Source organism: Astatotilapia calliptera, chromosome 14 (assembly GCF_964374335.1).
Source record: "Astatotilapia calliptera chromosome 14, fAstCal68.1, whole genome shotgun sequence".
NCBI classification, from domain to species: Eukaryota; Metazoa; Chordata; class Actinopteri; order Cichliformes; family Cichlidae; genus Astatotilapia; species Astatotilapia calliptera.
Genome location: NC_137435.1, coordinates 18,697,013 through 18,710,691, shown reverse-complemented (window position 1 = coordinate 18,710,691; position 13,679 = coordinate 18,697,013). Strand labels below are relative to the sequence as shown.

Genomic DNA, 13,679 nt, shown 5'->3' with positions numbered 1-13,679 from the left:
AGACACTTTCACAAGCTCACATCCGCTTATTCTGTGTGTGCGAGTCTCATCACCAGGATCAAAAATTCATTTTCTCCTTTCAGACCTTTTTACCTTTATAAGTAAATCTTGCAAAGTGCATCTAACTAAAAGCATCATCACATCTGTTGAACTCACAGCGTTGGTGAAGCTTCCCGTGGCTATTCTGTACATGTATGTTGCATGCCTGTCTGTAATGCAGCCTTCACCTATTCAAAGTGAGAGTCAAAGGGTAAATATGATACAAATGGTTCAAGGAAAATATGATTTATGTTACATAAATTAAAAGTTCCTTTTTGAAATAGCTCATTTTAAAGTCAGTTAGCTCATATTATTCATACCTGAAGCAGATATAGTTATGGGTTAAACAAAGGCCGCTGTCACTGTACCACCTGCACTTGCCAATATTAGGCAAAACAAAGGGGCAAAATAGTCTTCATGAGTTTGTCAAACAAACAAACAAACAAACAAACAAACAAACAAAAAACCCACAAAGATTAAAAAAAAGCAAACTATCATGAAAAACAGATCATATAAAATACAGTTAGATGTAAATCTGTACTATTTAAATTGTTTCCTGCCAGAGTGCATAAAACTCAAGTATTCAAGGAAATGTTTGAGTGACACCTAATGGAGCAGACAAGTATTGCACTTAATATTCAGAACGGTACATCGAGTTCAGCTACCTTACAAAGACAAAGAGGAAGGTGTGTCTTTATTTCTTCTGTGCCGTGTGTAGCCAGCATAACAATAAAGTGTTTATGTAGATATCAGGCAAGACATAAAAGAAGAGTGAACATCTGTAGCAGTTATGATTTTGATAGAAATAAAAGGATCGCTTGATGACAAACTACAAATTATTTAAATAATTTTTATTACCTTAGTTACACAGTGACCTAATGTGGCATAAGGATACAGGGTGTGCTTTTAACTGACTAAAGAAAAATAACAACAAACAAAAACTGTACAGTCACATCTTAAACTTCCCAATAATAACTCAACAAGGAGCAAAATATATATCAGACCCAGAAACTCTTTAATGTCTCAGCATCATATACATTATATACTACATGCTAGTGGACAGGATATAACTTTTCCTGTGAGAGGATATATTTTGAAAGGACCAGAGAAACACTGTGCATAGCCACAGAGAAATAGATGATAAATAATGGAAGACAGAAAGTTAGCTGAAAGTGAACTCATCTATTACCCTAGTGCATCAGATCCATTATTCTCATGGCCGAACACAACCAACAAACTATACATGTACATCACATAACATGAGTAGCTGTCAGTGCTGTGGTGGGGTGTGAGTCTGATCGCTGGTGTCTGCACATTCCACCTCCACAGGCAGGTGGCCGGTTGGGATGCCTACAGGAGGACGGACCTTTCTCACAGGACTGAAACTGCGTGGAGATGAGCCCGGGGAGTGAGCAGGGGAGCGGACAGGGCGTAGGGAGGAACCTGGAAGGGGTTGTGGAAGTGGTTGTGCGAGTGGAGAGGAGCTGCGAGGGTATCTGCGTGGGGTGGACCAGATTGGTCGATCAGTTCTGTGGGAGGAAGGAGGCGGGACTGAAGCGTAGGTAGCGGGGAGACTCGTTTCTGATTGGCTCATAGCATTGCCAGAGCATTCTTCCAGTCGCTCCAGGCTCTCCTGAAATAAGATGATGACACATGTGTGACAGCTGTGGGCTTTCATCGGTGATTCTCATGTAATCAAGACATAGTTTGTAGCAGAACATCAGCTGGACTATGTTCATAGTCGTGACTGTACGAGGTTGTAATTATTATTAACCAACTGACAGTTTAGTAGCAGAGCTGCTGGAAAGGTTTTTCCCCAGATGAAAGAAGGACTTACATCTTCATTGAGAACGTAAAGAGGCATAGGACTCCTTCGACCAAGTGTAGATGGTTTGGGTACAACATCAACTGTAAAAGATGTATGAGTATTATTATGCAGTCCCAGTTTTTTTTTTTAGCTTTAACTTCGTAATATGCAATGTTAATCCTGACTGTTACAATTTAAATATTAGCCTACAGTGTGATGCAAACATCATGAAAGTGCTGTACACAATTAATAGACTGCGAACTATAACTGCTGCTCACCATCATGGCCATTTTCACTTTGCTCCACATACACGGGAGCTCTTTGGGGGACAGGTCTGTGCTTCTTCCTAAAGCAAAATAAATCAACAAAACAAAACAAGAAAACAATCAACTGATTTAAAAGACGCCTTTATATATACTGCAGATCACAGTTTTGTACTATTTTCCCACCAAATGTCTAGAGACTGTGGAGCTGCTTGAGATTCTAGCCACATGTTCAAGTGCACTATCAAAGCCAATGAGAGAAAGAGGGGGGGAAAGAAAGAAGGAGAGGAAGAAACAGAGCAGCAGGGGAAAGAAAAAAGACTGGGAGGGGGGGAACAAAAAGAAAAGGTCTCACTTGGAAGGTTTCCAGCAGGCACACACTGTCACCAGGGTGATCAGGAGGAATATGCCCCCAGTGGACAGGATGATGTATAGCGAGCTCCGTCCTAAACCAAGGTGATACAGAGGCAGAGAAGAAAGCCAGAAAGAAAATAAGAGGAAAGAAGGAAAGAGCTTAAAACACACATGCACACACTTAAATCCTTGTGCACTTGTAAAACTATACAAAGAGTAGTAATATAATCTAAAAATGCTACATTAGTTCCTGATCTTCCCCCAGTGAACATAAAACATTTCTAACACGTCACAAATCTGTAAACATCTGTAAATTACAAGTAACACTATAAGGCATGCTCCACTTTCACTCGTCATGCAGCTCTGAGCCTGTTTGTAGCTATCGATCCATCCTCCACCGAAGGTCGCCAACGTGTTTTTCTACAGGTGGCTTATACAGGACCCTCCATCTGCCTTTAGGGGTAAGGTCTGAAGCAAAAACCTGCATTTTCCTCGACTCTCTAACACCAGCCAGAGAGCACATATTCAGCACCTTTACACAACTTTGATACAGATACTTCTTCCCACATGGAGTGAGAACACCTGATGCAGGTGTTCTCAAAGAAAGAAGCGGTTCACACTCCTCACACCAACTATCAAAAGCTGGGGTGACTGAAAGTCTTGGAAATATGTACTCATAATTCCACTGGTCAGCTAGAGCACGGTTTTCAGCAAACACTCTCAGCGGCACAGGTAAGGGACTCCCTGACTTCTTCCAGAATCCTTTTTAAGATTCTAACGGACTTGATGTTGGTAACGTTGCACATCCTTTCCAATGCATCCATAAAGCAGCTTCTGAGCAGTTTGCAATCTGAATGCAGCAGTCTTGGCCAGTCTTGTGTTAAAGGGGGTCCTTGTCCTTCCTTTGACACAGAAAGAGTAAAGAGGTGCCTTTAGCCAGTGCCGCCTAGAACAGAAGAAATTCACAATAAGATGCTGGACATCTTCAGTGAGCCCAGCAGGTGAGGCCATCACGAAGCCTGTGCCACAAGGATGAGGCAACCAGATTGTTGGCAACCAGAGCTCTTTCTGTGTCGGACAGCCGGAGTAGCAGTCATTTCCATTTAGACAACCTTTCTCCTGCACCCCGTTCCAGTTCTGTTTCTGAAAATGTTCATTACCTATAAATGCTTTAATAAGAATAAAGATGTAAACTTTATTGATCTCTGCATTAAACCCATTCACTCAGTGAAGCAGTGGGCAGCCACCAATCCAGCACCCGGGGAGCAGTGTGCAGGGACGGTGCCTTGCTCAGGGGTACCTCAGGTAGCCATTTAGTGGATTCGAACCACCGACCTTCCAAGCATGGGGGGGACCACTCTACCTACCGAGTTATCCCTGCCCCACCATTCCTATTACATTCCTTCCCAAGCATAAATTTCCTGGCAGGGTTGGAATGTCAACTGTACACCATTTACCCACCAATAAAGTAAAACCATTTACTCTAGCTTTCACAATCCCCACATTTAGGTCATATGTCTTGCAGACATTAAATATATCTCTCATAATAAATACATTTTCTAACATAGATCTGGCTGGGACACAATATGACTTATCTTCCGGAACTTAAAAGTCTGTTAGATAACACCTTTGAAATTTTTTTTATATTCGATGCATAAAAGAGTCAGTGTTCTCCACAAAACAGCAACGGTAGTCTCTACTGAATCTGCTGGAGTCATTGTGACTTGCTGACCTCTCCAAGTGAAAAAGAATGTTGTTGGTACATCCATGTCCTTAAGCTTGGTAAAGCGAGCTTGAATTAGAGCCCCTTTAGTGCTCTCCTGAAGAAAATAACTTAATTCCATCTTTTTATGATACAATAAATCCTGCTGACTATTCTGACTGACTGATTGGAAACACTGTTCTTCCTGTTGCTGTTTCTGAATTACCCTCTTAATGTTATCAGTAGATCTATAAGTGTATCGCTGACAGATATCTTTGATTTGAGCTCTCCCTTCCTCCCACCGTGTAATTAGAGATTGAAACCCATTTTTCTTTGATCTCCAGAGATCATGATGATAACACCTTGAATTTCTGCTTTTACTTGTAAAATTCTACCATTAATATGTTCTGTACTTGCCAAAAAGCTGTATGTCCAAAGTGGGCCAAAAATAAAATACCGACCCCTTCGCAGAAATTTGTTCCATAGTTAAAAATACATTGCTGTGCCCAGCAGAAACTCCACTCCACTCTATTTCCATAAAATTATCACTGTGGGTTTCTTGTAGAAAAAATAAATCTAGCATCTTTTGTCTTCAAGTTCTGTAATCAAAGCTCTATTCTGTGCATCCCTCCCCCAAATTTATATTTAAAGAGGTCACCTTTAAATTTAGCAATTGAGAAAAGGAAGAAAAGCAGACACGAAAAAACTGAAAATAAGAAACATTAGTGAAGTCTAACTATCTTGAAATTATTCTAAAGGCGTTTAAGTTTGGAGTCCCTACACCCTAAACTCACAGTTTTGAATCTGAGGCACTTAAGCTCCTGTGCCAGTGCTTCATTAGATAGAAGGGGTGGAACTTCTGACGATGTAATCCAGGTGGATGGTATAGCAATCATGAGCTCATGATTTATTGAAATGAGTGAGTTGATTAACCAACTCAGGTTGCTTAACAAAAACAACTCCCTTATTTATACAGGAAGCGTATGCAATATTTCCATGCCCCACTTCGTCTCAAACTGCCAACAGCAACTGCTCCACTGTGATGCTGGGCTGTGGCACCGCTCTCACTCTCTCAAAAAGCGACAGCGTCCAAAGAGAAGTCACAACTAAAAAAGCCACAAAATGAAAACAATTGTTTACGAATATAACCACAAAAAAGAATATGAATATGGCAAAAAGTGTAGATTGAGTGTGCTGGCATGAATAGTTGCATTGAAGTAGCTCATTACGGTTATCCCTTTCAAACTCTGTACTTTGAAACTATGCAAGCAGAGGAAACAGAGTAGTTTGAAAGCCTAAAGCTGTCTCCTCGTGCAGAACATCACAGTACAGCAATAATGAAGTCAGGATTACTGAGGTCCACTGAAGCACAGCGTCCTCCCACCTGCCTGTGTTTTTTCCTTCTCCCTCCTCATAAATAACCGTCCATTCATTGGATTAGACTGCCTCTCCCTCTCTTGCTCCCTCTCAGCCTGACATGCGGCTCTTCACTGGCGCCCAGTAACAGGCACTCTGAGCCAACTCTGTTACAATCACAGCCTGGATTTGCACTTGTTGTAAACAACATTGTTTGAGAGGCCAGCATGTTTGTGTATGGGTCAGCATGAGATGATAATTGCTCCTGCTAGCTCCTACAGATGGAGGGTTTGTGAATAATGAGAAGAAATTTACTGTGCATAGTTACCTTAACATATAAAGCTATCATTCAAATTAATTTAAAGGATTTTTAAAGATTATGCTGCCCTGCAGTAAGTAGAATTTACACTGATTCCAGTTTAACCAGCTACAACATAAATGCAGTTTACAGGCTATTTGTTTTACAGGCTACATTTACGTTTACAGGCTTTTTCACTGTTAGTCCAATTCTCTGACCTGGCCTGAATGTTATTTTCTTCTTCTTTTTCTTTTAAGCCACTTAACACTGATCTCTGAATCAATCGATCAATCAATCAACCACAGTTGTATATACACATAACAGACGACATAGCAAGGAACCAATTTTAAAGTGCATCTTTAGGTATTTAGGTACTAACTTTAGGTTACTAGCCGGTCACAAAAACACATCATTTGTTCCCATATTTTTTGCCAAATTTATGAAAATACCAAAGATTACGCAGTCCGACTGCCATTAAATAAAATTTTTGCACCAATAAGGTAATTCCTAGAGCTATGAGCTGAACAAACAAACAATCTACAGCAGATGAACAGTATCTGAAAGTCACATCTTTAAGAAATTAAAAAACATCCAGAAAAGTCCTGACACAGGACCTAACAGATGCATCTAACCCTTCAGCTGATCCATCTACTGTTCACTGAAGTCTCATCAGAAATGAGTCGCAGGGAAAGGGTGGCTGTCATGAAGCCAAATTTCACATCTTTGGCTCAGTATCTACAGAAGGAGTCAGCAGAGAGGTACAACTGTGAGTTTCTAGAGTAATCTTATTGAGGTTATTATTGTTATTGTGGGATCATCTTGACAGGGAACTCAACAGAAGGTCACCAACATTCAAGAGCTTTGAATGTCCACGAAGAAGCCTGGAGAACTATTCCTGAAGACTAATTAAAGAAATGACAAGATACCAAATTTTGACTGCCAAGCTTTTTCAAGATTAAAACATTCAAGATTCAAAGATTTTTATTAATAATTTTTGACGTGTACACAACATACAGGAGAATCAAAATACTGTCTCTCTCTCTCTCAATTTACTGTAGAGAAGATTTAAGAAAGATGAAGGACGCTCTAGGGAACAGAGAAATTTAAACCTATGTGTAGTGCAGTAGTGCGTGATATAAATAAAATAAATATATCCGCTTGTGACTAGGACAGCACTGCAAATGATCAACAACAGCCTGTATGACGGTGGTGCAGATGGTTGCAGTAGAATTAGAAATGTACTGTTTTTGCCTTATATTCTGCACTTTTGTGTTTGGACATATTTTAAGAAATCGTTGATTTCTCCTTCTATTAGCAAAATATAGAGAAATGGTACTTTTGCACATTACTGCATGTACCGGTATATACTTGTGTCTTAATGCAAAATCTTTACACTGCCATACTGCTGCATAGATAATACTTCTTAATGCTTCTTCCAGCTCTGTTCAACTATTATTAAATGTTATCACCCATACCCCCCACCCCCCTCTCTTTTATGTAAACACGTGTCTTTTGAGTTCCTACCAGCGTAACTTGCCACCTACTGTAGACAGTGAGCCTGACAGGACTGCTCTTCGTGTTGCTGATGGGGTTCTCCACTGTGCAGGCGTAAATGTCATCGTCTGACATCAGAACCCGTGAGATGGTCAGCACCTTTTGGTCATGCGAAAGCAGCAGACGCGAGTCATTCGTCAGCACTTTGCCTCCCTTCAGCCAACTGTAGACAGGCTTTGTGCCATTATCGTGGGAACAGTGGAGGTTGAAGTGCTCGCTGTACTCCAGGACAGAAGACGCCATCATCTGGATGTAAGGCTTGGATATAGGAACTGGGAAGAAGGACAGGGCAGAAGATACAGAGGTGAATGAGATTGAAATGACGTTCTCTGGACAGGAAATTTCATTTTCAACCTGTATTAAATTTTATAGGTCCTAACTCATCTTCCAGTGCTCTGCTCTTGTTGCTCAGATGTTTTGAAACACGAGTAAACTTGGCTATAGAAACGAGAGTAACTCTGCTTACCGTCCACTGTGAGCTGAATGTAGCGCTCTCCAGTGAAGGTGTCATCTGTGATGGAGATTTCCACTTCGTACACCCCTTCATCCGACAGCTGCAGGTTGTGAAGCAGCAGCGAGCCATTCTCAAACACCAGGATGCGGTTGCGATACTCGGGCCTCAGGTTTCCAATGATGTCCGTCCCTATGGACTGCACGACAGTGATCGGTTTCACTTTGTCCTTCTTTAGCTGCCACTTAACAACAGGCTTGTCTGTGCTGCTGCTCGAGTAGCTGACTGACAAAAGGGCTTCTTTGCCCACCGTTCCTCTCACCACCTGGGTTTGGCTTGTGACATTCACTCCTAACACCTCACCTGTTATAAAAAAAAAAAAAAGGGGGGGGAAAGACACAATGGTGAGGTCTTAAACTGATGAGCAAATATAGAGGTGTGTAAAGACAGTGTGAGGCAATGATGCTCTGCCAGTGATTGGAAATACATGTGGAAATTATGCAAAACAAGCTAACAAATGAAAAAAAAAATGCACTAAATGATACTACTAGGCAAATGCAAATAGTCACATGCAATACACAGTTACAGTGCAACACAGGTATTTTACTCAAATGTTTTCCTTTGATTCATTTTGAATCTTTATCTTTATCCCTGTTCAGTTCATTTATATTGCTAGAAATACATGATGAAAAAAATGACAAACCAAAAAGGTGTAGGCTGAAGCCACAGCTTTTATATAAATTATGATGCAAGGAATTATTTCCGACAAAAGAAGAACAAGAAAGAAAATTTAGACCATTCATCACAAATGTAGCTACAGATGAATGCTTCCTCTTCCTCTCTAGAGCAGGGATGTGAAACTTATTCTCCACTGTGGGCCACATACACCATCACTTTATTCTCAAGTCAGCTGGACCAGCAAAACTCCTCATTCTGTCAGTGTAAAGAAGATTTAACTACACATTTAATCCATAAAATATTTTAATATAATAAAAACAAGTGCAGTTTAACCAGCACAGCTCTTTTTCCACATTATGTAGAAATGCTTTTGTAGTAAAAGAAAGATATCTGTCACATTTGAGGCTTGAAGTAAGTCGTAAATGTTCAAAATGACAGAAACAGTAATGGCAGCTCATTGCCCAGAGCCCCAGACTACCCTGGAAGTATAAAACAGAAAGATTTTGTTAAGTCATATAAAAGATTTCTGCTTTTTCCTTTTTTTCGTATTGTAAAAAATCCTGTGTAAAAATGTTTTTGCACACTATGTTACGTATTTACCTTGGAAAAGCTCTTTATCAGTACCTAAAGCTGTAAAACCTATTAAATTACAAGGAGTGCCATGTAGCAATGTCCACTTTGCCAGAAATCAAACCAAGAACTCACAGCTGTTGGCATTTGCGCCTATGTGGTATACTCCAAAGCTGCTCTCCTACTGGATCACCCTGATATTTTATACATATGTATTTGAGTTAAAATTTTACCTGCAAATGCAAATCTGCCAAATATTGTAAAACCTGCAGTTCTTAAAGTGAAGTAGTTTAAAGTGTCTAAGAGCATCTATTTGTACTGGGAACTTTTGTGATCACTGCAGTCGTGTTACGCCGCTAGAATACAAGAGGAGATTGTAAGTATTTAAATGCATTTGACCTAAATGTGCAGAGGCCGCCTTGAAATAGAGATAGCAAGTGCTTTTCTCTCGAGTGTCGAAACCCTTTTTGCTCTTTTATGTGAAAAAGAATCGCTTTTACATGACCGATGACTTAAATGTGGGCAATAAATCCTTTAATAACATTTCTGACATGTTTTTTTTTAACTTTCACTTTTTTCTTCTCTCTCTTAACGATCAAAAGGTTGGCACATTTTAGTTTTACTGAATACACACATGCTGGTTTTACTTCAGTGTTCATGTCTTGATTACTACCCTGTTTCTGTGAACCCCACCCTCCTTCTCAAGAATTCCTCATAATCTCCTGGAGTGAACAAGTAATACACTAATTTTGATTTGTGCACCCCAGCTATCCTCCACCCCCACAGGGACATTGGAATAAGGAAATATAGCGTGAGCCACATTTCAGCTTTTTTAAGAAACCCTGTCTTGGAAACCAAACATAGCAAAGCCATTATGTCCACAGTGGAGTTCCTGTAAATCAGCTGTAGCTGGACACATGCAGGTCTGAACAGTGGCTTCGGGCCCATGAGGGGCATCCTACTGTTCTGGCTCAGTGATGGAGAGATCAACCTATGAGAGCGACAGAGAAGAGAGAGGGGAAAAGAGGGAGAGAGAGAGAGCGACCATTCTTGCAGAAAGGCAGTTAGCAAGGCATCGCCTCATTGCCGTGGTAACCATTTGGTCTGCCTGACAGGGGTTGCCAAGGCAATAAGACAAAGGGCATGATTGTTGAGACTAGTTTCCTCCCTTGAAAAGAGTGAGGGAGGGTTAGAGAGAGAAATTCTTTGTCAGTGGTGAAGTTGGAGATGGACACAGGATTCAGTGATTCCACCAAACTCGCCTGCTTTGGGTAAACTGGTACAGCTGAGAAATCAATCCAAACCTTTTAAAACCAAACTCACCGTACTGTAAACTTTTGACACTTGGTCATCATTTCCTCATCTGAAACTACCCACACACTCAGGAGAAGGCCCTGCCCAGTTCAACAGCTCTCCACAAAACTCTTTATCATCACACTTAACCTAGACATCCCCTCCTCGCACGCCTTCAATGGCCTCTCCATGCTCCTTTGAGCTTTAAATGGGAGCCCAATAACGAGCACCACCCTAGAACAAATCCATTGTGCTGCCAACCTCACAAAGTGCAAGGACAAAAATAAAAGCATCAGCGTCTAAATTAACTGGGATTAACTTTGCTTCAAAAAGAGTCGGTGTGAAAGACTTGGATCTTGGTTTTAAAGGCTATCAAATAATAGAAATCTGAAATAAAGATGTGAACTAAATGATAATTATTGTGAATTGGCACACTCAGGCTGTTATTTGCATTCATTTTACTATTTACATTCCTTCAGCAAAGCAGCCTGCAGATCATTACCCTCTTTTTTCTGTTAATAGTCAAACAAAGACTTGGACTTACCTGAAAGGACAAAGACGAGGAGGCCAAGGAGCTTCAGCAGAGGAGGAATGTCAGCGAAACTGCCGTCTCTAGAGGAGGGTTTCCTCTCCACCTTCATCTTGTGTCCTGGGCAGAGTCTTTCTCCCACTTAGTGAGCATGGTTTATCCACCCTGGGCACGTCTCTGCCGCTCAACACTATCCACCGCCTGCCTGCCTGCAACACTGGCCTCTGCCTGGTCACACTGAGCCCCACTCTCCACACAGCACCCCACTCACTGCCAACAACAGCCAACTGTGTGTATGTGTGTGTTTGCATGTGTGTGTTCATGACACATAGTTTAGACGAGCTCCCCTCTTCCCTTTCAAAAAGTAGTTAACAGAAACTCTCTGCTTTTAGTAGATCGTCTGCTATTTTCTAAAAGTTTTTATATTCTTTTAACTACACAAAAAGCAATTCAATGTCGAGTTCAGCTACTTTGGAAAGAAATTCACGCTGGAAAGGACTACTTAATTCAGCCAGAAGCATTTCTGAGCTTTAAGTAGGTTCCTTAGAGCTTCTGGAATCTACTTAAAGCTCAGAAATGTCTGAGTTTGAAAAACAACTCATTTCCCCCCCTCTTTGGCCTATTTTTGTGGCATTGTTCAAACTCCTCTCTGGACTGGAGCCTCACAGTTAACACACAATTTGCTGCTTGACCACCAAACCAATCACACGGAGCCTTTTAGGTATTTTGCTTCTGGTTTTTACGCACTACTGTGTCAGGTGCACGATGCTATGTACAAGACATTCATAGTAATAGCAGCAAACGAAGAGCAAGTATAGAGAGGTTTTGTACCTGCTTTGTCCTCTAGGTGGAGTCAAAACTGCACCAGAGTAGCAAAGTGACATATGAGAAGAAGTCAGGAGCCGGAGGCAAAGCTTAGAGAGAAGATAACTAAATTATTGGAAGTGATGCTAAACTTTTCATAAATCCAAATGCATGTGAAAATCAAAATGGGAATCTTACATGTGAGGTAAAAAGTACATGTGACAATGCAACAAAAGTCAAAATTCAATAGTTCTGTTGCTTTAGATCCTTCCTCTGACTGCCAGTTTGCATGGAGCTCTAATATCAGTTGGGAAGTTTGGCAGTCACTTTTTATTACAGCAGACACGCTGCCATGTGTGAAATCCCCGTATGTTTGATCAGTCTGTTTTCTGGTTTTTTTTCTTTATTTGTTTGTGTGCACTGATGAGTCAGTTGCATTATAAATCATCTCTCCCACCTTCTAAAAGTCTTTTGTCAGGAGTTTTTTTTGGAGCATTTTGTTTGACAACAAAGGGATGTTTTATGCAGAGGAGGAAGCCTGCGTTGATAGGAAGAAGAAAAAAAAAACAAAACAACAAAACCTTCCAGGACTGTGGGAACAGCTGCTGTTGACTACCACTCTCACAGGGCTGGTACTCCTGTGTAGTGAGCCATCAAAGTCGAACCTCTCCCCTCCACCTCTGCCCTCTCTAAAAGAAACACCTCCCATTTCCTCTCATCTTCTTACAGGCTCTAAATCAAGGGGGACAATTTCCAGTCAGCTGAGCGAAGAGGGGACTAGAAACAGACCGAGCCTGTGTGTCTCAGTTAGTTTGGCTGAATGTGTCATAACAGAAGCTATTGTCACTTTTAGACCCCATTAAGACTGATGTCATCCCCACACATGCAGATGCAACACAGTGCATACATGATACAAATGATACTCATATCTTTTGAAATCTGGGATTCTTGCATTTAACAACATCTCCTATTAGCTGATATTTGTGCAGATGTAGAAATAAAGCTCATATTTTCTGCACACTGCCCACTTGTGTATCCTACTCAGAAAACATGGTCTCTCCTAAGATGGCGAGGGCAGTCATAACCACTGGAAAGAGGATAATTACGCCCCCTGCTGTTTGTCCTGGCTTATTCTTCTCTAATTATCACCCAGGAGACCAGAAATCTTTGCACACTGACAGACTGAGGAAGAAAATGAACTAACCAAGCAAATCTTTCTCGTGATTTACTCTTAAAATGGTCCGGGTCAGCTTTAGTTAAGTGCAAGCTGCGAAGAGAAGAAAATATTATTCTTTAGTGTGTTTAAATCTGGCTCTCACATGATGATGTATTAATATCCTCACACGATTTTCCAGCTCATGTCTCTCTCTTTTTTTTTTTTTGTAAAACTGTCTTTTCCATCACCTTCAGAATTCAATCTACAGCACGAAGTGGGTGTTGTGCTATGTTTGGAGGTGTGCAGGATATTGATTGTTCACCCACAGTCATTAAAGAGACAGGAGAACGTGGCCATGGCACCCCTGGGACTGAGTAGGAGAAAAGAAAGAACAGGTCCATATAAAACCCGTAGAGGATGTTCATGAGATTTGCGGCTGAGAGGAGGAAAGTCAGCTTGAGAAGGAAGTGTTTGCGCTCTGCCTTTGCGAAAAACCGCCGCAAGCAAAGGCGCTGGCTGTTCCACCTCTGCAGCTGGCGACGTGCGAGCGACAATAAGTGACTTTAACGGGATCTGCGTGATGAAGTACGGCTCGTGTTTTTCCTGTTTGAGAATGCGTGTGTGCCGTTTGAGTTTGTGCAGTTCGCTGTGTGGCTCAGATGTGTGTGGGTGTTCTGAGTGGGTGCACCGGGAGACTGAAGATGCTCTATCCTGTTTCTCATAAAGTGAACAAGACTGCCTCGGCAGATGAAGCAAAATTGTGTTATTCTTTTGTGATTTTGGCATGTAATGTAAAACGGATATACACAGAGAGTGTTTATGACA

The 13,679-nt window shown here is 41.2% G+C and overlaps 1 protein-coding gene across 1 annotated transcript; it reads right to left on the bottom strand.

The window, feature by feature from the left end:
• Positions 1-875: 875 nt before the first annotated feature.
• hepacama (hepatic and glial cell adhesion molecule a) lies at positions 876-11,171 on the bottom strand. Its single transcript, XM_026192188.2, has 7 exons — positions 10,910-11,171; positions 7,840-8,187; positions 7,364-7,645; positions 2,465-2,555; positions 2,125-2,192; positions 1,877-1,947; positions 876-1,672 (listed from the first exon to the last, which is right to left on the bottom strand). Exons 1-7 carry the CDS (start codon positions 11,004-11,006, stop codon positions 1,310-1,312), a joined length of 1,320 nt encoding a protein of 439 aa, XP_026047973.2. The 5' UTR covers positions 11,007-11,171; the 3' UTR covers positions 876-1,309.
• Between the last annotated feature and the right edge of the window lie 2,508 nt (positions 11,172-13,679).

Bases quoted from the DNA above. Each gene is read 5' to 3' on its own strand.
- hepacama (XM_026192188.2), bottom strand. From the start codon at position 11,006: ATGAAGGTGGAGAGGAAACCCTCCTCTAGAGACGGCAGTTTCGCTGAC. The intron at 8,188-10,909 runs GTAAGTCCAAGT...TTTTTATAACAG, and splicing joins CCTCGTCTTTGTCCTTTCAG to GTGAGGTGTTAGGAGTGAAT. The intron at 2,556-7,363 runs GTAGGTGGCAAG...ACCTTGGTTTAG, and splicing joins TGTCAGGCTCACTGTCTACA to GACGGAGCTCGCTATACATC.